Source organism: Scleropages formosus, chromosome 1 (assembly GCF_900964775.1).
Source record: "Scleropages formosus chromosome 1, fSclFor1.1, whole genome shotgun sequence".
Classification (NCBI taxonomy): Eukaryota; Metazoa; Chordata; class Actinopteri; order Osteoglossiformes; family Osteoglossidae; genus Scleropages; species Scleropages formosus.
In genome coordinates this window covers 10,023,620-10,046,767 of record NC_041806.1, presented here as the reverse complement: position 1 = coordinate 10,046,767, position 23,148 = coordinate 10,023,620, and the positions used below count along the sequence as shown (strand labels likewise).

At 45.0% G+C, this 23,148-nt stretch overlaps 1 protein-coding gene across 5 annotated transcripts in view; it reads right to left on the bottom strand.

Moving 5' to 3' along the window:
• The window catches only part of LOC108934791 (ankyrin-1-like), a 139,822-nt gene extending 119,909 nt beyond the window's left edge, over positions 1–19,913 (bottom strand). For 3 of the 5 annotated variants that reach the window (XM_018752886.2, XM_018752887.2, XM_018752889.2), the window contains exon 1: positions 19,153–19,290. In XM_018752886.2, the coding sequence (XP_018608402.1) occupies positions 19,153–19,290 (138 nt within the window). Of the gene's footprint in view, positions 1–19,152 lie in introns of all 5 variants that reach the window. The other 2 variants (XM_018752883.2, XM_018752885.2) reach the window with 1 other exon arrangement.
• Positions 19,914–23,148: the final 3,235 nt, after the last annotated feature.

Below are 23,148 nucleotides of genomic sequence, written 5' to 3'. Positions count from 1 at the left end.
TGATATTGGTAAAAGGAAAATGTTTTGTAAACCATTTTTAAATGACTAAGAAATTAAATGACAGGAAGTCAAATACTTGTCCGTGGACAGTAGACAAGAGTGGATTCAGAGAAAGGACTTCTGCAGACCGCAAAGTAAGACTATTAAGAATGAGATGAGGAATGGAAGGCCTAGGTGTGAATAAAATCCTACTTAGTGATTTTAGTACTAATCTAATACTAGATTAACTCTTAGATGAGTTAATAGTCTGTACTAAGGTGTACCAAAGGTGTATCTGAAATGATGATGAATCAATGGACTCATCAGCTGCCCACAACAAACTAAACATGTCTACCACAGAGTTCTTTAATGCTACCATTTCATAACAAAAGACAAATGTGTTTCATGGGTGACATGAGCAATATGTTGCTATCATTTAGAGTAAACATTTATGTGTAGAATTAGATCAATCAAAAAAATGTGTTGACCAGTGAGAGATTGATGCTTAGTTTACTTCAACCTTCATTGACGATCTGCTTCATTCAAAGGCAGGTGAAGTGAACTAGATGGAAAATCCATTTTCGTATGTTTAACAAGCTAAGAATGAGATTTTTCCATGTTGTGTCAGTTGAATTTTGTAGAAGTTATGGAGGTTTTAACTGTTTTTGAACTTAGTTATTTGGTGAGTTGCTCTCATTTCACTAATTTCTGGAATATGGACCATGTAAACATACTCCGAACATTAATAGTTAGCTAAATGTAAAAAAATTAATTAAACTAAAAATGTAGACAGGGTCAAACTTATTTTATATATAACTGCTACTGGAGAGGGGGGGTATAGGGGCGCAGTGGCGCAGTGGGTTGGACTGGGTCCTGCTCTCTAGTGGGTCTGGGGTTCGAGTCCCCCTTGGGGTGTCTTGCGAGGGACTGGTATCCTGTTCTGGGTATGTCCCCTCCCCCTCCAGCCTTGCATCCTGAGTTGTTGGGTTAGGCTCTGGTTCCCTGCGACCCTGTATGGGACAAGCGGTTCAGAAAATGTGCGTGTGTACTACTAGAGAGTTACAAATGAACATCTAATTGTAATATAAAGTTTTATGGTCAGCACTATGATGTCAGGAATGGTAAAAAATAGATATTGCATTTTTTGGCAGTTAACTTCTTAATTTTTTCAATATCTATTATTCTTTATGAAGAGAGGTTAAGGCTAAGGTAGACACTGCAGATGTTCACCAAAACAAACAATGCAATGCAATTTATTGTAGAACTTATCCTAGCTAGACTAGTTATTCCCACTGTCCCTCTTTATAGCACACCAAGATATCTCACTGGAACTAGCAGTCTAATTGTATGGGTTATCTATCCTAACCCAAAACTGTACACTGGCCACAGATCCTTCCACATGTTCATTGTCATCTTTGTCTGGCAAAGAATATTAAGGATGTCAGCTTCAGTATGTTTGAACCTGACTTATCGAAAGTACTGACCTCTAACTTCTATTAAAATGAGTACAGTCATATCCAAAGACATGCCAATTTGAGTGAAAAAAATATTACTTTACGAGTTTTATTTAATTCCCCTACTTTAGCATTTCCTTGCATTTACGAGAGGCAAATTTGTATTTTCTCCCAACAGCTAAGCAGTGTGAGACATTCACTCTACGACGGCTAATGAAAATATACACAATTTTTTTATTACATTTACATTTACATTGATTCATTTCGCAGATACTTTTCTCAAATGTGTCGTACATCTCAGAGAACGGTACAAAGAGTGCATTATATCAACAGAAGGAAAGATTCATATGCAGACATAATTCTAGAGTACAGACAATTTGTCATTTACTACCATACAAAGCAGTATACATCACACGAATAGCTGCATCTTGGATTTTCAATTATTAAACAAACTATTATTGAAAATTATTAAACATAATAATCACACACGTTTCTCAAACACCTATGGGATTAGGGAAGAAGTGAATCCAAAGAGGTGAGTTTCGAGACACTTGTTAAAAGTAGAGAGAGATTCAGCAGTTCTGAGTGAGAGAGTGAGGTCATTCCAGCACATTGTAGCCAGAACTAAAACTTGAATGCTTTTGATTTTGAGCCTCTTGTGGAGGGACAAGTAAACGAGCAGACGCAGCGGAATGTACCAGTCTGGATTGGGTGTAGCGAATGATGTATCTTGTAGATATCAGGGAACAGATCTGTTGATTGTTTTGTAGATTGTTCTGTAGGCTGTAACCAGAGTTTTGAATTTGATCCAGGCAGCTGTAAGAAACCAATGCAGAGAGACAAGGAAGGGTGATAACATGGGAACGCTTCAGCAGGTCAAACGTGACTCCTGCAGCAATGTTCTGTATCAGATGGAGAGGTCTAATAGCAAAGGCCATAAGGCCAGACAGGAGAGAGTTGCAGAAGTCTAGGTGGGATATCACCTGGGTCAGAGTTGCTCAGATAAGGGCAGATGCTGCGGATATTATGCGGGATGTATCTGCAAGACCAGGTTGTGGCTTCGATTTGATGAGAGAAAGACAGACAATCATTACACCCAGGCTCTTAGTCAATGAGGTAAGCAAAATGTGGTGTCCAATTTGATATAGAGTTCTTGACAGGAAGACAGACCTACTGGGAGGTAAAGGATCCTTGTTTTGGAGAGGCTGAGATGTAGGTGATGATCAGACATCCAGGCAGAGATGTCCAAAAGGCAGGCAGTGATGCATGAGGTAATATCCGTAGCTCCAGGTGGAAATGAGAGGAAGAGCTAGGTATTGTTGGCCTAACAGTGGTAGGAGAAACTATAGGAGGCAATGACAGGGCAGAGGGAGGAGGTGTAGATTAAGAACAGTAGGGGCCCCAGTACAAGCTCTGTGGCAGGCCAGTTGACAGAGGCTGAAGGGATGTCCGGGAATCCCGCCAGACCACTTGGTAGGATCTACCTCACAGGTAGGACTCAAACCATTTTTTAGAACAATGCCATTTTCTATGTAAAACAGTAAATTTATACCCAGAAGTGCTATTTTATTCACTGCCTACAGAGCTTGTGAATGCTACACTTTTTCAATAACAAAACCAACTTCCTACTTCCTGCTTTCTACTTCCTGTCACACTCACAATGTCAACCAGTCACGTCATCCACTTTAGTAAGCCTGATACATAACTAAAACACTTACAAATATATAAAAATGCAAACGTTAACTATTGTTTAACTCAAGTGAACAGATTTTGTGACATAAGTACCTGTACACTAGCGTAAATAATTAAAGTGTCTCTCCTGTGGTCACAGTCCTAATGGTCTCCACCACAGTCAATTGTCAAAAAATCCAGCTATTTCATTGGTGAAATTGTCTGAGTGTCAGGAAAAAACATCATCCAAATGACACAATAATAACAATAATTATTATTACCACAATTCATTGTATTAGTTTAAATTATTTGGATAAGAATGTCACAAATTTGAAGGGGGGCGCGGTGGCGCAGTGGGTTGGACCGGGTCCTGCTCTCTGGTGGGTCGAGTCCCACTTGGGGCGCCTTGCGGTGGACTGGCGTCCCATCCTGGGTGTGCCCCCTCCCTCTCCAGCCTTACGCCCTGTGTTGCCGGGTAGGCTCCGGTTCCCCACGACCCCATATGGGACAAGTGGTTCAGAAATGTCACAAATTTTATACATCTTTCAATCACACACACACATTTTCAGAACCGCTTGTCCTATACAGGGTCGCGGGGAACCGGAGCCTACCCGGTAACACAGAGCGTATGGCCAGAAGGGGAGGGGACACACCCAGGATGAGACGCCAGTCTGTCGCAAGGCACCCCAAGCAGGACTCGAACCCCAGACCTACCGGAGAGCAGGACCCGCTCCAACCCACAGCACCACAGCGCCACCACGCCCCCTGATCTTTCAATCATTATTCATAAATATAGTACATTTTATTTTGGTTAATTCAACAAATGAATATCATTAGGTTAAGGATGGATGTGCGCCTTTTTCACAGAGTTCCGCATTCACCAGCACAGCAGTAGATTACAGCAAGGTTAGAGTTGTCACTGCTGGAAGTGACCTTTTCACACACACTTACATTTACTTATTTAGCAGACACATTTCTCCAAAGCAAGTTCCAATGGATACTATGTAGTGTTATGAGCCCACACACCTTATTCACCAAGGTGACTTACACTACAAGATACATTACTTACAATGGGTCACTCATCCATACATCAGTGTAAATCAGTCTCTGTGCCACTCAAACACTATGGGCGAACCTCAACAGCATGTCTTTGGACTGTGGGAGGAAACCAGAGCACCTTGAGGAAACCCACACAGACACACAGAGAACATGCAAACTCCACACAGACTGAGCGGGGATTGAACCTATGCCCTCTTACACCACCCAGGTGCTGTGACACAGCAGCACTACTTGTGGTTCTCTCTCTCTCTCTCTCTCTCTCTCTCTCTCTCTCTCTCTCTCTCTCTCTCTCTCTCTCTCTCTCTCTCAGGCTTCCTGCCTTCACTGTGGTAACCCTTCTGCTTTTGCCTGCCAGGAGGATCCAAAGGGATCCATGTGTCATATGCCATGCACCAGAGGGCTGGGAATCAGGGGCAGATACTGGCAGCAAGGTATAGATGCATGGGGCAGATGAGCTTCAGTGTGGACAGGAGTGTGCAGCGACAGGCTTGAAGGCAGACATGCTCTCGCACGTGCCAAGGGACAGGGGTTAACTATAACTACAACAGAGGGGCACTGAACCACACGCCAGCAGACCTCATGCCCGCATGCTGCCAGCCCCTCCCCATAGGGTCCCACACTGACGTCAGCACCTCCACCTGCCACCAGCGAACGATGGATATCCTTGTTAGCAACACAGGGCAAAGCAGGGAGAGAAGGCAGTACTGGGGGAATGTGATGAATGGAGGGAGAAAGGAGATGGATACTGGGGGCTCACAGAGCAGGGAGGGTGGAAGGTGGAGAGAGGAATGTAGAAGAGTGTAAGGAAATAAATATTCAAGGGGAACCAGTAACAGCACTGGAAATAACAGAAAGGAAGGGGGTGGGGGGGTGGAATTTGTAATGCATAAAGAATGGTACTTTTACTGTGCTCAAGCTGAAAAAAGCCTTTCTTTGTTATGGAGTTTAATGTGTTACACAATGGTTTGTGTGTGTGTGTGTGTGTGTGTGGGGGGGTATATTGAAAATGTGAATCTCTGTCTGCAGTCTGATGCTCTGGACTGCCGTATCTGGAGTTCTGTGATAATCTCAGAGTGGTGTGTTCACCTGCCTGTCGCTGCAAGCGAAGATGAAGGGGGAAGACATACACACTGGAGAGGGAGCTGTGTGTGAGAATTGGTGAGCTACACAGAACATTGAGATGTTCAGAGAAGGAAATACAGCATGGAAGAAGAGGAAGGATGTGAGACAAGCAATGATTATAGCAGAGGGAGGGTGTGAATAGGTGTGTTTAAGACAGAGAGCAAGCAAGAATAAGAATTTTCTTTGTAAGAATTAGCTGTGATTTTGATAGATCTGTCAGGCCATTAAGTGTAACATGCAAGCGTCATTACAAGGCAACACTTGTCTTGGAACTTATTGACTGTGCCACTTGTCTTCAAGAATTTACTCTTGCTCGCTCTCTGTCTGACCCACACACACACACACACACACACACACACACACACACACACACACACACACACACACACACACGTGCGCTCACCCATTCAGAAGAGGACTTGTGTTTCTTTTTTCCTGCAGTTTTAAAATACTGATATTGCAGAGTTTATTTACTAGTGAAACTTTTGGTCCCATTCCTGTGAGGCATCACAGCATTAGCAAAGAATTGTCTGATGGACTTTACAGTAATCCACCTTTGTGGAGATTTTTCAGAACTGTTCCAGGGACCATTATGGTAGTAAAACAAATGCTCTTTATTTGACCATTTCTGACATTTCAAATCCCGCTCCTGCCATAAAGAGTCGGTCGAGGTTCTTTCTCTGAATCAATACAGTAAGAATAACATGTTGAAAAAATGGCTAAATCCTTGCAAAGTTAATTATTTAACATGTAAGTCATTTTGGATAAAGGTATCGGCGGAACAACACGTAATAACCATGGTATAGCTGGTAGCACTAGTGCCTTATAGAGCCCTCAGATGCCCAGTGCTTCTGAGACAGGCTCTGTATCACCGCAACCCTGCTCAGGACAAGCAGTTATTGAGATTGGATGATAATAATAATAACAAAAAAACAACTACTGCAATAATAATAATAATAACAACAATAATAATAATAATACAGTAATAATAATAATAATCACGTGAATGTTTTGCTCATTTGAAGAGATACATTAGACAGCAGTTACTTCATTGCTGCCTGCTGGAGACTCTTAACGTAGAAGGAGCAGAACACACGAAAAGGGAGTAAAAGTGGACATGGACACCATGGAGAAGATGTACACACTGAAGGAGCACACAGAACACACATAACTGGAATGTCACTGACATGTGTATAGTCTGCAGATGCCAGTGCCACAGAGGGCCCCCTCAACACACAATAAACCCACATGGTGCTGCTCTGTGGTCTTCCTGGTGCCTACTCTTGCTGCATACATGTACAGCATCGCACCCACAAGTGAGTAGACTGATGGTTCTTGCAAAGCTGGACGAAACACAGCTGGTAGGCTGTCGGAGTGCTGCAAAAACCCTCTTTTATCTATAAAAGAGACCGAAATTGCCTAATCCCAGCCTTTCCACATTGTGTAAAATGATACTCCAAATGTGAAGATTTCCCACTATGGAGGACAACGCAAAATCGAAAAAATCTATCCTTTGGTTGGTGTCATGACAATGAGCTTGACTTCTGTGGCTTGGATAAAATTAGCAGATGTAAGGGACGGAATGATTAATTCCAGTTTTATCAGAATGATCTTAATTAAGAAACCAGAGCAGATTGGCGGAGAATCCTCAGTTATTTGCTGACTTCCTCAATATTCTGTTGTGCTTCTTTCAAGACATGTTCCTCACAGTCACCATGGGGGGCAGTCGGGGGGTCGGGGGGATGGCTGGCACTGGAGAGTAAGGCAATTCAGATAGTCCTTAACATTATAGTATGCTGGAAAATCAAATAAAATGGTTCTAATTAGTGTTCCTCATCAATCTTATACTTTATGTTTTCTTTAATAATAATAATAATAATAATAATTTTGTATTTTGTGATGGATTGATTCATAACAGCTCACAAAATCAGACTTTTCGTGCCCTTCTTTAACTTGCAAACGAACTTTGCTTGGAACAAAGTTCTTCCAGTCTGTACAAAACAGTATTTTGAAGACTGGGAATGGGGGGCAATTTAGGGCGAATGGAGGAATTTTAACAAAGGATAAAAAGAAAGGAGGAGCTGGAATTTGGGGGGTGAGATTATCACACAGCAGGTGGCATAGTAGTTAGAGTTTCCACCGCCTCTGGGCTCAGAGAGCACAGGTTTTAATCCCACCCCATGCTGTAGCACCCTTGAGCAAGGTAATTTCCCTGAATTGATACAATAAACTGTAAAATGGGGTAAATTGGTGCAAGTATCTTTGCAGAAGAGTGTCATCTAAAGTGAATAAATGTGCTGTCAGTTCTCACAGATCTGTGGGAGATTACGTGTTGTTTGCACACCGGGGGGTGCAAACAGTCAGTCATGCCTACAGCATCACACAGAGCGAGAAGGTCAATGTCAGCATGTTGTTTCAGTAACACTTTACAGTAACACTTAACTTTCACTTTCTCTTGACGCTTTGTAGGGTGTGTTGTTCCTACATTATAATACATAGGGAGAGAGAAACACAGCTGTCCTTTGGATTTCTGGACACTCAGCACAGACACAGCATAGACTCTCTCTCTCATAGACTCTCCTTCTCCTCCCTCACTGTCTATATAGCTCAATTAAATATAAACACAATCACTTCTGCTTTACAGATGTAGTAAATACAAATCCATATGTTTTCCCACAGGGAAAAAAAAACAGCACCACATTAAACCAGCATGTGCTGCTTTAAGGAATGCAATTGAAATTGTTCAGACGACTCTCTTATTTCATTATTGCACTTCAATCTGCTGCAGCATAGCAGCACAGCAGGTAGCGCTGCTGTCTCACAGCCCCTCGGCCATTTGGTCGTACATTTGAATCCCGCTCACTCCGTGTGGAGCTTGCTTGCTCTCCTTGTGTCTGTGTTGGTTCACTGCAGGTGCTCTGGTTTCCTCCCTCAGTGTAAAAATTAGTTTTGAGTGAAGTGGTGATGCTAAATTGCCCTTAGTGTGTGTGTGGCTACCGAGTTATGGAATGGCATCTTATCCAAACGATGGATTGGTATCTCATCCAGGGTATTCCCCTTTGCCTTGCACCCAGCGATTTTAGGATGGACTCAGAAATCAACCACTAGGACAGAAAATACGTGTTTTTTGTGTTTATATAAAAAGTAAAGGTGCATTTCTTAATGGTCTTTGATATTTCATAACTTCAGCTGTCGTCAGTGCGCAGGACTATGTTGCAGCAGGATAGTGGACTGGTCCTGCTGTGCCAGTGTGGTGGGACAGAGAGCAGAGGGACAGTGTGTGTTTGACAGGGAGTGTGTGGCAGAACTCACTTTGACATGAGGTCACGAAGAACAGCAGAGGTCGGCCGATTAGGAAGGAGCAGACTCCACGATCCTCTGCACGGCTGTAAATCCTGGTCTGGAGCAACGTACGCATGTCTGGCAGCACACATGTGCTGCACAGCATGAGCCACTCGTCTTCCAATAAAAACACACACGGTGCACTGGAGATGTGAGCTACTGTAGTACTGCAGGCTTTCAGCCCCTATTCAGAAGCACAGACACGTTACCAGAGAGCTGCAGTGGGTAACGCTGGTCATCTCCATACAGGAGCACCTGCTCCGGAAACATACACGTGGTGCACTGTGGTAACCGATTACCGTCCTGCTGCAGTAGCCGCAGTCCTCCTCCCCCGTCCCCCAATCCAGCAAGCACCAGCGCGATAATCCAGCCCAGCGTGTCTCGCATTCTGATCAGTGTGCCAACGCTGAGCTGTCAGTGACTGCACTCATGTCGACGACTTTGTCAGGGAGGCCCGTAGAGGGACTCGCTGGGGATTAATTTGGTCTCTTCATCAAGGATCCCCATGGGATACAGTCTGCATGCTGATCTCCAGCAGCAGCTTTCATCTCCATCATGCTCTGCTCCACGCACCCCTCCCATTCCCTCCACTCGCGAACACATCCCCTGCACTAAATAGCTGCTGGACTCCGGACTCTGCAATGTCTGTGTCTGAAGTCTCTGTTGCAACTCTGATATATGGGCCAACATACATTCAAAAGGAATATATTAATATTACAACCGCATCCTGTGTGTGTAAAGTGCAGCTCAGTGTAAACACAATCAGTACAATCAGTGTGAAGATGCAGTAAATGTGACTGTTTTTTTTTTTTTGGCCTGCTGAAAATGCACCACCGCATAGCACCAGTAGGGAACGCTGCAGAGAATGCAATCAAAATTGTTCAGATATGTTTCTTATTTTATCTGACTTTATCTTACTATAGCTCCATCTGTTCTTTAGCATGTCAGGTCACACAAATTACTGGTTATTCTGCAAATGACACCAAGTGAACTCCGACTGCCCTGCGCTAAATCTGTTGACTTCACTGTTATTTCCAGGCTGGGTGGAATAAATGCAGCTGGATGGACCGATGGTGGATCTGTACCCCCCTCCCCCGCCCATTTCACCCTGCCGCTATTAGCAGATTCGGTTGTCTTCGAACACACATCATAAGCTACTCAGGGCAACAGGCTTAGAGGATCTTTCAGACTGGAGGCCTGGAGTCATAATGTCATGATTTAATCCAACCCTTGGTAAGCGATTAGATATTGTTTGGATTGTGGCTCTGAAATGCTTAATTCGACATTCAAGAAGTTTAGACATGGCTCAAAAATTTAAGGAATTAAAGATTACGCTAAATTTAGCTGGTAAACTGATGAAAACAGTGTGGACGGAAGGTAGAGCAGGGCAAGTAACACAAAACTCAAAGAGCCTTACTTGACAGCAGAAGATCATGGGGTCATGCCCCAAGATTCCCAGTGTCCCCATAATCATGCATCTGAGCCATGGACCTCTACTTGTTGATAAATAAATACAAAATGTAGATCTGTTTATAACAGAAAGTGTAACTTTGGTATTTAATATTGAAATAATGGACTTAATCTTCGGGGGGGGGGGCGGGTGGCGCAGTTGGTTGGACCGGGTCCTGCTCTCCAGTGGGTCTGGGATTGGAGGCCCTCTTGGGGTGCCTTACGATGGACTGGCATCCTGTCCTGGGTGTGTCCCCTCCGCCTCCAGACCCTTGCCCTGTGTTGCTGGGTTAGGCTCCGGCTCCCCGTGACCCTGTATGAGACAAGCGGCTTCAGATGTGTGTGTGTGTGTGTGTGTGTGTGTGTGTGTGTGTGTGTGTGGATTTAATCACGAAGCTACAGCCACACACTCTGGCAAACCCAGTGTCTTCCTCCCTCATGTGTGCACATTTGTGCACACATATACATAACACCAGTGCAATACTCACACACGCGTGCGCACTGGTGTCAGGTATTTATAACTCCAGACAGGTTGTATGCAGTAAGTGTAACCAGAGGCTCTGAACTCAATCCCCTCCACAGTGTCTTTGCGTCAAGCCAGAGGCCGTGGCACTAAGCTGCTTTAATGTAAAGGCGCTAATGCTTAGCTCAGGGCTGGGGGTCTTTAATTCACTGGTTGAGTTGGAGACCCTCATCATGTTCTCCATGAGATGCACCATCCCAGAACCCAAATCACTGCTGAAATAAACACCGTGTCATAAGATTAAATATCAAAGACTTCTTACATTCTAATGTTGCGATTAAATAAAACTCCAAAATGACGTAGCTCTGCTTCAAGTTACACTCTCGCATACTGTTGTACAGTAGCATGTTTCATAGAAATTATCCAGAGATTTGATGGCAGGGCTCCTGGGGGGGGATCATCTTTTCATCTTTCCAGCGACAATTCCAGTCAAGAATAAAGTTTACTGCTCTTTAACCATTAGGCTATCTGCTCCACAGCCTACACCCTGTAGAGAGTGAACATAGAGGACACCTGAGATGTGAAAAGTAGGAGAGCATGACTCCAGGACCACACACAATTAGTCTAGGCACCACTTTGTCAGATCAAACATTACCAACAGCCACATGCTGGTCTCTTCTACCTCCTGGACAGCAGTGACACAGTGGACGTGATAGGAGGTTTATGTGCTGGATTTCTTAGATGGCCATGACAGGAAGGCTTCCAAGCAAAACCTTTTCCATCAGCTTGAGAAAGCATTCAATACTGCACTGCATGAATTACAATAAACTGGTATTGGATGTTACATAGGTGATTGTCCCCTCACTGATCATCTAAGATGGTTTATCATGGTCCAGGTGTGGACTAAAGTGGAAAGAATGCTGCAGGAGGAAGGACACTGTATAGTGTGCATCTCCTCTTTACTGACAGCTTTTGCTCTTGCCTGAAAAAGATTTTTTTTCCATTCATATATTATTTTGCAAAAATCATTTTGTGTTGCAGTTCACTTCATTTCTATTTGTTATAGGTTTCTAAAGAGAGGAAAATAAATGTCACGTGAGGGGGGAATAAATGTTTCTTACACAGGGTGATGGTGTGTGTGTGTGAGTGCGTATGCTTGTATGTGTGCGTGCATATATCATGTGTGCATGCTCATGCGTTTATGTAGCACACCAGTGTTTGCTCAGCCGTCCTCGTGACTCTCTCTCCAGACAACTGCGGAATAGGAGGGGGGAGCAGACAGCCCTTGTGGCGGATGGAGATGAGATCAGCAGCCCACCTTTGGTCCTGGGATTTCCCTGTTCCACTGCACTGCCAACCCGGCATAGCCGGCCAGAATTTCATACCCAAAGCAATTCTACACACCCGGACTACATTTTGACTATACCCACAATTAATGAATACTGCATCAAAACAATATCTAATTGAGAATGTGAATTATACAGTACATCCACCCCGTGTTAATGTGTCAAAGAGGACCGTTGGATGAGTAGGATTAATATATCACTTTTTATAGTATTTTAAATGTACTTGTAAAAAGGGGGAGTGAGGGGGATCTCCCATCCAATGTTCTGGCAGCAATTAATGTGCTCCTCCAGAATTTGTGTGTGGCTCACTTGAGAACTACCGCTAATGTTTTTCAGTTCCCTTGAAGACATCAGAAAATTTGTTACGCCACTTGTTTCAGAGAAGCTGCACGTAAACAAACACACAGCAGAGAAGGGTTTTACTTCTTAACCATAATTGTTTTTACCATTTCTCAGAATCATCTGAGACAAATCCGCACCTTGGTCCAGCATAAGAAGTAGGTTATGGGCAGAAGGAGATTAAGTCAAAAATGAGAGACTGGATGGGGCACATTCTTGAAAGCTATTCTTTCAAGAGGACTAAGCTGTATCATAAGGGCTTTTCTGATATTTGCTAACAAGCACCTTCAAACAGGATGACCCTCCTGATGCATATTAAACGTTTTACTTAATTAAAAATAAATAATTTTTCTAACAATCTTTTTTTTGCACATCAGTTTTAATATCCTCTGTACCCACACACTGGCTGAAACCACATTGTCCAAAGCAGTGCGGCAGCAAACCGGAGCCTAACCTAGCAACACAGGGCGTAAGGCTGGAGGAGGAGGGGACACACCCAGGACAGGATGCCAGTCCATCACAAGGCACCCCAACCAGGACTCGAACCCCAGTCCTGCCAGAAAGCAGGACCCAGCCAAAGCCGCTGCACCACCGCGCTCCAATCCTCTGTACTACATTAGATTAACCTTAAGAAGAATCAAGAGCAAACATCCTGACACAACTATTGTCCAGAAGCAAACAGGATATACAGCAACAGTAGGTTAGGCAGATTGGCTGGAACCTGACTGACCTGAATTTTACCCATCAGTACAATACAAGGTGAAAATGACAAATTATAACACTCACAAAAAAAAGCAGGAATAAAAGAAAATTCAGAGGCAACACCGGATGACAAAAAATGACAGTGGACTCACAGGCCTAGACTTTTATGCTGTTGTGCTTTGCCAGCGTATAAAATGAGATGTTTTGTACAGTTTAAAAGGAGATGACGGTGTCCACCAGCATATCATTTAACATGTGACAATAACTGGCATGGAACAGGATGAAGTTGATGAAGCTGACTGCAAACACAAATCTAACAACAATAAACAACATAACACAAGCACCCCATAGAGATTTCCAATATAACTGTGTTTGATCCAAAGGTTAACCTCTACACAGATTAACAAAGAATAGCAAGCATGATTTTAACACATTATATGATTGGTATGATTTATTTTCAGACTTTCTGAAAATAACAGAGATGCTTCTGGTATTTAAAGGACATTTTCACCTGTGTGCTAAGAACAATGAATGGAAATATCTTCTACAGGACCCTGCACAGGAGAGTATGATAGACAGAAGGAGATGACATTTTTTAACTAACAGGTGTTTTTTTTTTTAAATCATACACACAGTACTAACCATTACAGTTTCCCATCTTTAAAAACACAGTGAAGTGAAGAGTCAGCAGGAAGGAAGTTACTGCAATCAACATTTGTGGGGCCTTTCTGCTGTCAAATCTGTCAATCTCAGAGAAATAACCTTCCGGTTGTGGGGGGGCTCCTGTGCCTCTTTGATTCATGTGATTGAGCACTTTTATTGTACCAAATTACAGCGAGTGCCCCAGTACAGCTAAAGGTACGCAAACCCCTGCTGGCCCATAAATCGGCACAACCTACCATCGGCCTGAGCATGCTGCTACGGTCCGCTTCTGCTGCCGGACTCGGCTTAAACTCCAGTTTAATTAAAAACTGCCACACGCCCCTCATGGAATTGTTGCACTGTACAGAAGGCGTGTGTGTGTTTTTTAAAATCATTTCCTTTCAACAACTATGAATCACCAAGGCAAGCTCTGCTGAGTCATTCATTCAAATGTTTGGTGGTCGGAATGCTTGGCAGTGGAATGACTGCCATTGAAACAGCAGCGGGACCATTGTGTGATGGAGTTAGTGAACGGCACTGGATAATTCCAGGTTACACTTCTCAGGGACTACACGCACACAGCCATGCACTCAGACATGCAGAAAGTCAGATACATGCACACAGAGACACATACATATGTGTCCCCACACACATCAAAGTATGCTGACAGTGTGTCCATTTGGCCTGAGCAAAGCCCCTGTAGGTTTCCCACTTTCCCTGTAAGCCTTTTTCATTATCTGCTGCAGCCTCACTGAGCTACTGACCTCACACACCTGTCTTCACTGCTACCCAGAAGGATTACAACCCTTCAAACTGCACAACCACACCTTCTGGTTTCCCTTAGCCATCTTTCTCCATGCAGATCCACAGAATACCAGGTCTGGTTACAGCAGCACAGTGTGACACCTCAGTTATGCCCTTTGTTTGGTGCCCGTGTGTAACCTCCCCCTCTCATTGCTGTGCACAGGGATGACCACTCAGTACAATCATTTCTGAAAGTGAATAGCAAGTATGACAATGTGAAAAATGCATATTCTAGTGTAAAAATGGTTTACATATACACACCAGTATATGAAACCTTCTAATATAGAATTGTGCCCAAATAAGGCATATTTAATTAAGATCATGTTTATGTTACAATTGTGTGTAAAAAAATCTGTGCAAAAAACAGCTTCCTCCCAAATGAGAATGCTGTTTAAATACCAGAAAATAGCAGTATTGTAATGCAAAGTCAGCATGTTAGAGAGTGCTCTGAGGAGAAGGGGTGGAGTGGCACTAGAGTGGTTTTAGACTGTTTCGTAGCATTGTGTGGTGTGTTGTTACTACTGTGGAAAGCAGAGAGAGCAGCTTCGTGACCCTGATCCAAGTAAAGCGCTGTCACACTAGTAATGTGTCCATCATAGTCCTGCTTTCCATGCCTCTCAACCACTGGCACTGGTAATGCCGATGAGAGATCATACTCAACAGTATGGTTGGGGGGGGGTGTAGTGGTGAGCCAGGGAACGCTTTTATTAATATATACACACTGTAAACACACATGTACAAAGACATGTAGGCTCTGTCTTTAACATTAAACAACTTTTGGTTGACGTAAACACAGTCCTTCACTCAACCAACAGAGCTCTACTGTCAACATAACAGCAGACCTATATGTGTATATAGGGAACGTCTGTCCTCAGTGGAGCACTGTGAGGACTGGATTGTATTCTCTCATCATGTGAATCACCAGTCAATGACAATGGCAGCACTGACTCTTCAACAGTTTTATTAACTTGAGTCGGCTCAACTGTAACCAAAATGACCTGGTGGCCTTTCTTTTTCATCCATTACTCTCGTTCCTTCCTGGAGCTCCTGCTTCCTCCATTGCACTGTCAAAGGGAGAAAGGAACTAATAACAAAACATTTAAAATCACAGTAATGCTACAGCTGCTTTCTGGTTGTATTCAGGCTCAATCCTTTCATAACTCCATGAGTCTCAAACATCAGATAACCAACAAACCTCTTCAAATGGCTTCCCTTAGCTGTCCGTAGCAAGGTCAAGTCTCTGGTTTGCAGCCTACCAGACTTCCAGTAGATCTACTCACTGATACCTACAGGGCTTGATCACTCTGTACACCCCAACTAGACAGCTATACTCCTCCACCTCTAGCTGCTTGGTGGTTTCGCGTACAAGGGGTGCAAAATAAAAAGCCCGAAAGGTCTTAGTTTTGTCTCCAATATGATGGAATGAGCTCCCGCTGTCCCTGACCAATCCCATTCAGCATTCAAGAAGGGTCTCAAAACACCGCTCTTGTTGACCAGTTTAGATTAATTCATTTAGCTGATGCTTTTCTTCAAAGCAACTTACAATAACTTACCGATTTATACACCTGGGCAATTTTACAAGAGCAATTTGCGGTTAGTACCATGCTCAAGGGTACTACAGCTAAAGGTTGTATTTGAACCTCTGGGTCCAAAGGTAGCAGCTCCAACAACAACGCTACTAGCTTCTCTCTTGATCTCCTATCTGGTGCATAAACTTGCACTACATTCTCTGTGACGATTACCTTTGTACTTCCTATCAATTCTATATGCAGCTGCTTGTGTTAAAGCATCTGTTAAATGTTTATGTTCAATCATTTTTTAAAAGAAATTGTTGAATAATGGGTAAACCTTCATGCAGCTACTCATGTGACGTATACTGGTTCATATGGTGGAATGTGAAAAATCGACTGTACTCTAGAATCACGCGTCTGTATCCAAATCTCTCAGTGGGGAGCACTGTCTGATCATAGCAGCCACATGCACAGTAATACTAGCACTGCAGTAAGAACTGGTGTTGCTCTGCATATCGTCTCCTTTGCCTCACCAACAATTAGAACTTTGCTCTTATTAGCTTTGAGGCCAAACTCATTAATTCAAGGTCAGACTTTTCTGGAAACATACAGTAACATACAGCGATCCCTAAGTAATTCAATTTAATAAACACAAACTACATTTAAGGCAGTCCTGTTAAGATGAATGAGTGTAATAAAATGTGGATGCATTCAACTGCAGTGTTCTGTAGACCCTGTGTGCAGCAATCTATTGAAGTTATGGATCAGGAAGAGGCATAGGTGGTAATTTATGTGAAATAAATCGGTTTATTAGTTTTAAATTATAATTAGTCAATATCTACAGCCACTTGCCTGTATAGCTAATTTGTTTAGCTAAGGTCTGTGACGCACAGTGTTTTCATCTAAGAATAGGCTAAAGAGCGCAAATGAAGGCATCTGTTTGTTATCCATCATGCTTTCTGTGCTTTGCAATGGAAATTGTACTCTGTCCTCAGTATATTGAGCATTTCCTTAATTATTAATGCTTATTTGTTAAGCATACATCATTTTAAAAGTTGCTGATGAAAGCAGTTAAAGAAAAGTGTGCTCAGGACTCAGGACACTGCATGATAGGGAAACATGGTCAGGATGTCTTCTCCAGGACATTGTCATGGACTTTGTTCATGAATAACTGCAACAACAGACCGCATACGATAACTATTGTCACTATTAATTTTTTAATTTTAGCCCAGGTCACAGATGATATGAAGTAATGAAAAGAGAAGCGTTTTTCATTTAACAGTAGCAACAGTTTTCTCAAGACTGGAGCACAGCAGACATGAACAAGTGGGAAGAGACGCACATGAGTGCAAAACTGCCCTGGAAACCAGCAGTCAATGTTACCCATACAAATATAGCATGCTACCACCCGAGTATCACCTGTGGGGCGCACACACACCTACACACAAACTTCCTGGACTTCATAAACTCCCTAGTATCAGCAGGTAGCTCCATTCCTGCGAAGGTACCTGTATGGGAAGGACGTCCTGGATGGTGCCTTGTCTCTTCTGCTCCAGAAACCATAAATAGCCATTAAGGTGCCGTTTAATACAGAACGGGTACGAGGCAGGATGTGGCACTAGGGAGCGTTGTTTAAAACAGTTGCTCCAGGTGGGAAGGTGGCACTGGACATGCAGAGATCAGGTGCTTTCTGCGGGTGGCGAGTGGACATTAATGGACGAGGCACAACTCCCCACCCCCAAGACCCACACACACTCCAATCTGACCACACCCTGCAGAAGGATCCCCCCATGGAGTCCAGCTAGCCTCAGAGCCTCAGGCACTGCTTGGTATGAAATGCATGCTCTGGTGCGGCATGCAGAGGGGCCGCCTTCCCGCACAGTGCACACACACACACCCCAGAACACAATCACCTGTCCACCAGGAAGTGTGGAGCCAACAGTTTGGCCCTAATCACATACAACAAATCTCTGCATCTCTGTGACACAATGAGCAGCGGTGAAGGCAGCAGTGCGCCATGGTACACACACACGCACCTGGAGGCGACACCTTTCGCCCAGCCACACACTGCAGTGAGTTCTGCAGTGGTGTAAACACAGCAACAGAATCCAGCCTGGGAGTCCTAGCAGAAGATACACAAAGCCCTTGGAAAGTGGCGGCCAAGGTGAGAAGGAGAGATGTGTCGGGGAACGGGTGTCCACCTGCTGCTCTCTCCTTTGTGCTGAGCTGTGCCTGTGACACACACACACATACACACACACCTGTGCAGTCCTTGCCACTTTAACCTGCAGCCCTCCAGGAGACAATCATTAGACCCGCACATAACGTCGCCAAACCTGACAGTGCCTGCCAGATAAACCCCCAGCACAAGCGCTTTTATTTCAATGTGTGCGTGTGTATTTGGGGAGGGAGCATTCCAGCAGAGAATGAGGTAGTTCCCATAAATGGGAATGATGCGCTATTTTTCTTCTCGCCTTTCAGATCTGACTACACAAGTCCCACAAGCATCCCCTTCGCTCTCCTTCTCTTTCCTCAAACCTTGATGCCACACTGCTCACACTCCTGGGTCCAACCTGACAACATGCTGGGTCATGGGTCCAAGCAGTGTGTGGGCCGCTCTTTTTTTTAATGACGGGTGACACCTCCAAGGTGCTGCTAAGTCTGGGAGAAGAGCGATGAGCAACTGACGCCTGAAGTGAAGCTTCCTTTCCCGATGTGTGCAGGTGCAGTTCGGACCATGGTTAAAGCACAAGAGGACTCTAAGAACAAACGGCAGGCGGCCAGTGGATGTTTCTTCACTATGCTGTGCAGCTTCCCAGCCCATGATCTCACACAGAGAAACTGAAACGGTCCCCAGGCGAGAAGATGCTGCAGCACCGAACCAAAATGCTCAGGACCTGGGAGCCTGACCACAGGATGGTCCATACGGCAGGTGCCACTTGGACCACGAACCAAGATGTCGTAGAACCCGAGTGGCAAGCAGAAGAGACGAGGTGCACAGACAACAGCTGGAGAGATTAGTGACACAGGGTGAAAGGAAGCTGCCCTACAAACTGAATCTGGATGGGTTCTTTAAGTGCTTCCCTGAGAGCTGGTCACCCCCACTGGCTTTGGGGTTTGTTTACAGTTCCTGTGTGTGAGTGTCTGTCCGTCTGGATGCTGGAAGTCTCGGTGCCCCTAGTTGAACCCGTGTGATGGGGAACCTCTCCCACTATCTCTCACATGAGCACCCCACCCACGCCTTCCCCACCACCCAACCCCTACTTTACCTTGCGCTTTCTGTCCCGCGACCGGTTCCTCTTCTTGCTCCTCTCCTCCTCCTTCTCCTTCTCCTTCTCCTTGCGCTCCTGCTCAGCAAGGGCCTCCAAGTCCTTATTCTTTCGCAGGTGTTTGGCCGCCTGTGCCATGCTGGTCCCTTGGCTGCCGGTGCGAGGACTGCGGACGCCAACTGTGGCACAGAGGTGCCTGTGTGAGCGAGCGCTGCAGTTTGCTCGACCGCTCCGCCACCACCTCTGCTGGTGTGAACGATGTCAGGACTGCCCTCAGTGGGGGGTACCGCCGCCACCGAGTTCCCTCCCTCCCACTCACTCTCTCTCTCTCTCTCTCTCTCTCTCTCTCTCTGTCTGTCTCGCTTGTAGGTCTTCTGCTCAGCTCTCTGCTTTCGTGGACAGCTTACAGACTGCTTCTCGCTCTGCTCTCACTCTCCCCACCTCCACACCTTGCTCAGATCGCAGCTCCGGCTTTCCGTCCCCCTTATTGTCCCTTTGCCCCGCTTGGCGTGTGCAAGTCCTGGCAGCACGGGTCCATCGCCCGCTCATCTACGTCCTTACACATATACCTGGGCTTCCATGTTGCGATGGATGTGATCCCTGGAGTCATAGAGTGGGGGGCAAACCCACCTAGACGGGTGCAGGACCCGCTAACACACTGCACTGCCTCCCTCCCTCCCTGCTCCCCTCCCTCCCTCTCTCTCTCTCTCTCTCGCTCTTGCTCTCTCCTGCCGTCTCCGGCTCAGATGCTCAGGCACTGCGGCAGGCACTGGACCCATGCAATGATGGAGATCTGTGGCTTGGTTGGGTTTCAGTGCTCTCTCTCTCTCTCTCTCTCTCTCTCTCTCTCTCTCTCTCTCTCTCTCTCTCTCTCTCTCTCTCTATCTCTAGCTCTCTCGCTTTCTCTCTCAGGGCTCCTGTTGCGACAGCGCAGCGGCCCCTGGCCCAAAATGATGTCTGTCCTTGTGTTTCCACAGTGCACCAGTAGGGCCAGTTTTGAAAAGAATATTTCCACGGGTGCTCTCTCTATCTCTCTCTCTCTCTCTCTCTCTCTCTCTCTCTCTCTCTCTCTCTCTCTCTCTCGCTCACATGTCTCTCTCTCTCTTTACCTCCCTCCGCAATGCTGCTGATGCAGGCAAAAAAACCTTTAACAAATCCTTCTTGCGCTCCGCCTTGCTCCCTCTCCCTCCCCGGAACCTGCTTCCGCACGCACACGCACACACACGCACACGCGCACACACACACACACACACACACACACACACACACACACACACACACACACAACGCGCGCGCGTGCACACACATGCGCGTGCACACACACACACACACACACACACACACACACACACACACAAACACACACACACACGTGCTTGCTCTCCGGCTCATCTGCTACTCATTTCGGGGCGACTGCAAACAGAGGGATGCTGGAACAGCAGTGCAGAGGCAAACAAGGCAGGTGTCCGCAGCTCGGGTGTAAAAGCAGCTCCTGTGACTCGGAAGAAGGTACGGCTGGATGAAAGCTGGATGAGATGAGGGTCACCTCTCCATGGCACCTTCAGTTCTTAGTGTAGAGTGCTGCAGTGGCACAACACATCTAGGCTACCAATACCAAAATGTTTTATGGACAAAGGTATTTTGTGGCAATAAACAAACAAACAAACAAATAAATAAATAAATAGATAAATAAATAAATGAATAAATACATGCATACTTTAAAATAAATACATTTATCCACTTAGCAGACTCTTTTCTCCAAAATGACTTACAATGGATACTATATATTGTTATCAACCCACACATCTTATTCACCAGGGTGACTTAAACTGCTAGAGACACTACTTACAATTGGTCAACCATCTGTACATCAGCAAAACACACTCTCTCTGTGTCACTCACACACTATGGGGGAACCTAAACAGCATGTCTTCACACTGTGGGAAGAAACAGGAGCACCCAGAGGAAACCCACACAAACACACACACACACACATTTTCAGAACCGCTTGTCCCATACGGGGTCACGGAGCCTACCCGGCAACACAGGGCGTAAGGCCGGAGAGAGGGAGGGGACACACCCAGGACGGGACGCCAGTCCGTCGCAAGGCACCCCAAGCGGGACTCGAACCCCAGACCCACCGGAGAGCAGGACTGCGGTCCAACCCACTGCGCCACCGCACCCCCACCCACACAAACAGAACATGCAAATTCTACACAGACTGAACAAGGATCAAACCCATGTTCTCTCACACCCCCCAGACACTATGAGACAGCAGCACTACTTGCTGTGCCACTGTGCCACCCAAATACAGCACAGACCTAAATAAAACATTTTAAAGGACATTTTTTTCACAAACGTGTCTTTGCTCTGTTAGGCTCTCTGTCTGTCCCTCTCTCACTCTCTGTTTTCAGTTTAGTGTGTTCCATTGGTATGACAAACTCCATACAAGTGTTACCAATGTTTTGGTAGAACAATTTTATGAACAATATTTTGTAATGAAAAATAAACACACACACACACACACACACACACACACAGTCTGAACCGCTTGTCCCATATGAGGTCACGGGGAGCCGGAGCCTAACCCGGCAACACATGGCGTAAGGCTGGAGGGGGAGGGGACACACCCTGGACAGGATGCCAGTCCATTGTAAGGCACCCCAAAAAGGTCTCCAACCCCAGACCCACTGGAGAGCAGGACCCAGTCCAACTAACTGCACCACTGCGCCACCCCCTCATGATTAAGTCCATTATTTCAATATTAAATACCAAAGTTACACTTTCTGTCATAAACAGATCTACATTTTGTATTTATTTATCAACAAGTAGAGGTCCATGGCTCACATGCATGATTATGGGGACACTGGGAATCTTGGGACATGAACCCACGATCTTCTGCTGTCAAGTAAGCCTCTTTGAGTTCTGTGTTACTTGCCCTGCTCTACCTTCCGTCCACACTGTTTTCATCAACCCACTGCGCCCCCATGTAACGAAAAATAATAAATAAATAATCACTAATTTAAAAAAAGGAGGATAATGAAGTATGGGGGGTGCAGTGGCGCAGTGGCGCAGTGGGTTGGACCGGGTCCTACTCTCCAGTGGGTCTTGGGGTTCAAATCCCACTTGGGGTGCCTTGTGACAGACTGGTGTCCCGTCCTGAGTGTATCCCCTCCGGCCTTACGCCCTGTGTTACTGGGTAGGCTCCATGACCCCATATGGGACAAGCGGTTCAGAAAATGTGTGTGTGTGATAATGAAGTAGTATCAACAATAATAATAGTGTAATCATTCAATCATCACCCCCCCCCCCCTTTTTTTTTTTTGCACACTGTAGAGTTTACTTATCCTGCCCACAGTGAGTCCACACACGTTTTCATGTATCGCCTTTATTTATAGTTTTCCGTGAGGCCGCATTTTTCCCACATGCCTGTACCTACGCAGAGGCACCTCAGCAGTCGTGAAGTGCGCGCTTGACCTCCCCCTCTCATTAATTCCCTCCCCTCAGCAGCACCTTGACATCAGCCCTAACACACAAATGAAGAGGTAGTTTTAAAGAATAAAACTGTCCCAACCTTCCACAGGGTGGAAGCAGTAGGGATAAACATGAACTAATTTTTATTTAGATACATCATTGCAAATATATTATTTGATCTATTGTAGGATAATGGATTACAGCAGAACATACATAAATTATCAGAATATTAATATAAATACTAATATAATCATAAGAGGTGGCTGTAACAGCAGGTGAGAGGACTGAGAGAACACAGCACACGGATGAAGATGGCTAAGAACCATGGGCCCATTGCATGGCTGTGGAGGTGGGGTTGCCATAAGGGGTAAGAAGACACCCCATCTCATTTAAACTTGACAAGTATGATCTAAGATTTAAAGGTACAGAAAATGGTACAATAACATAAAAACATAGTTAAATACAGTAACCACCTTCTTAGTTTCAGTTTTCAAATTCAATTTAGTATGCTTGAATTTTATT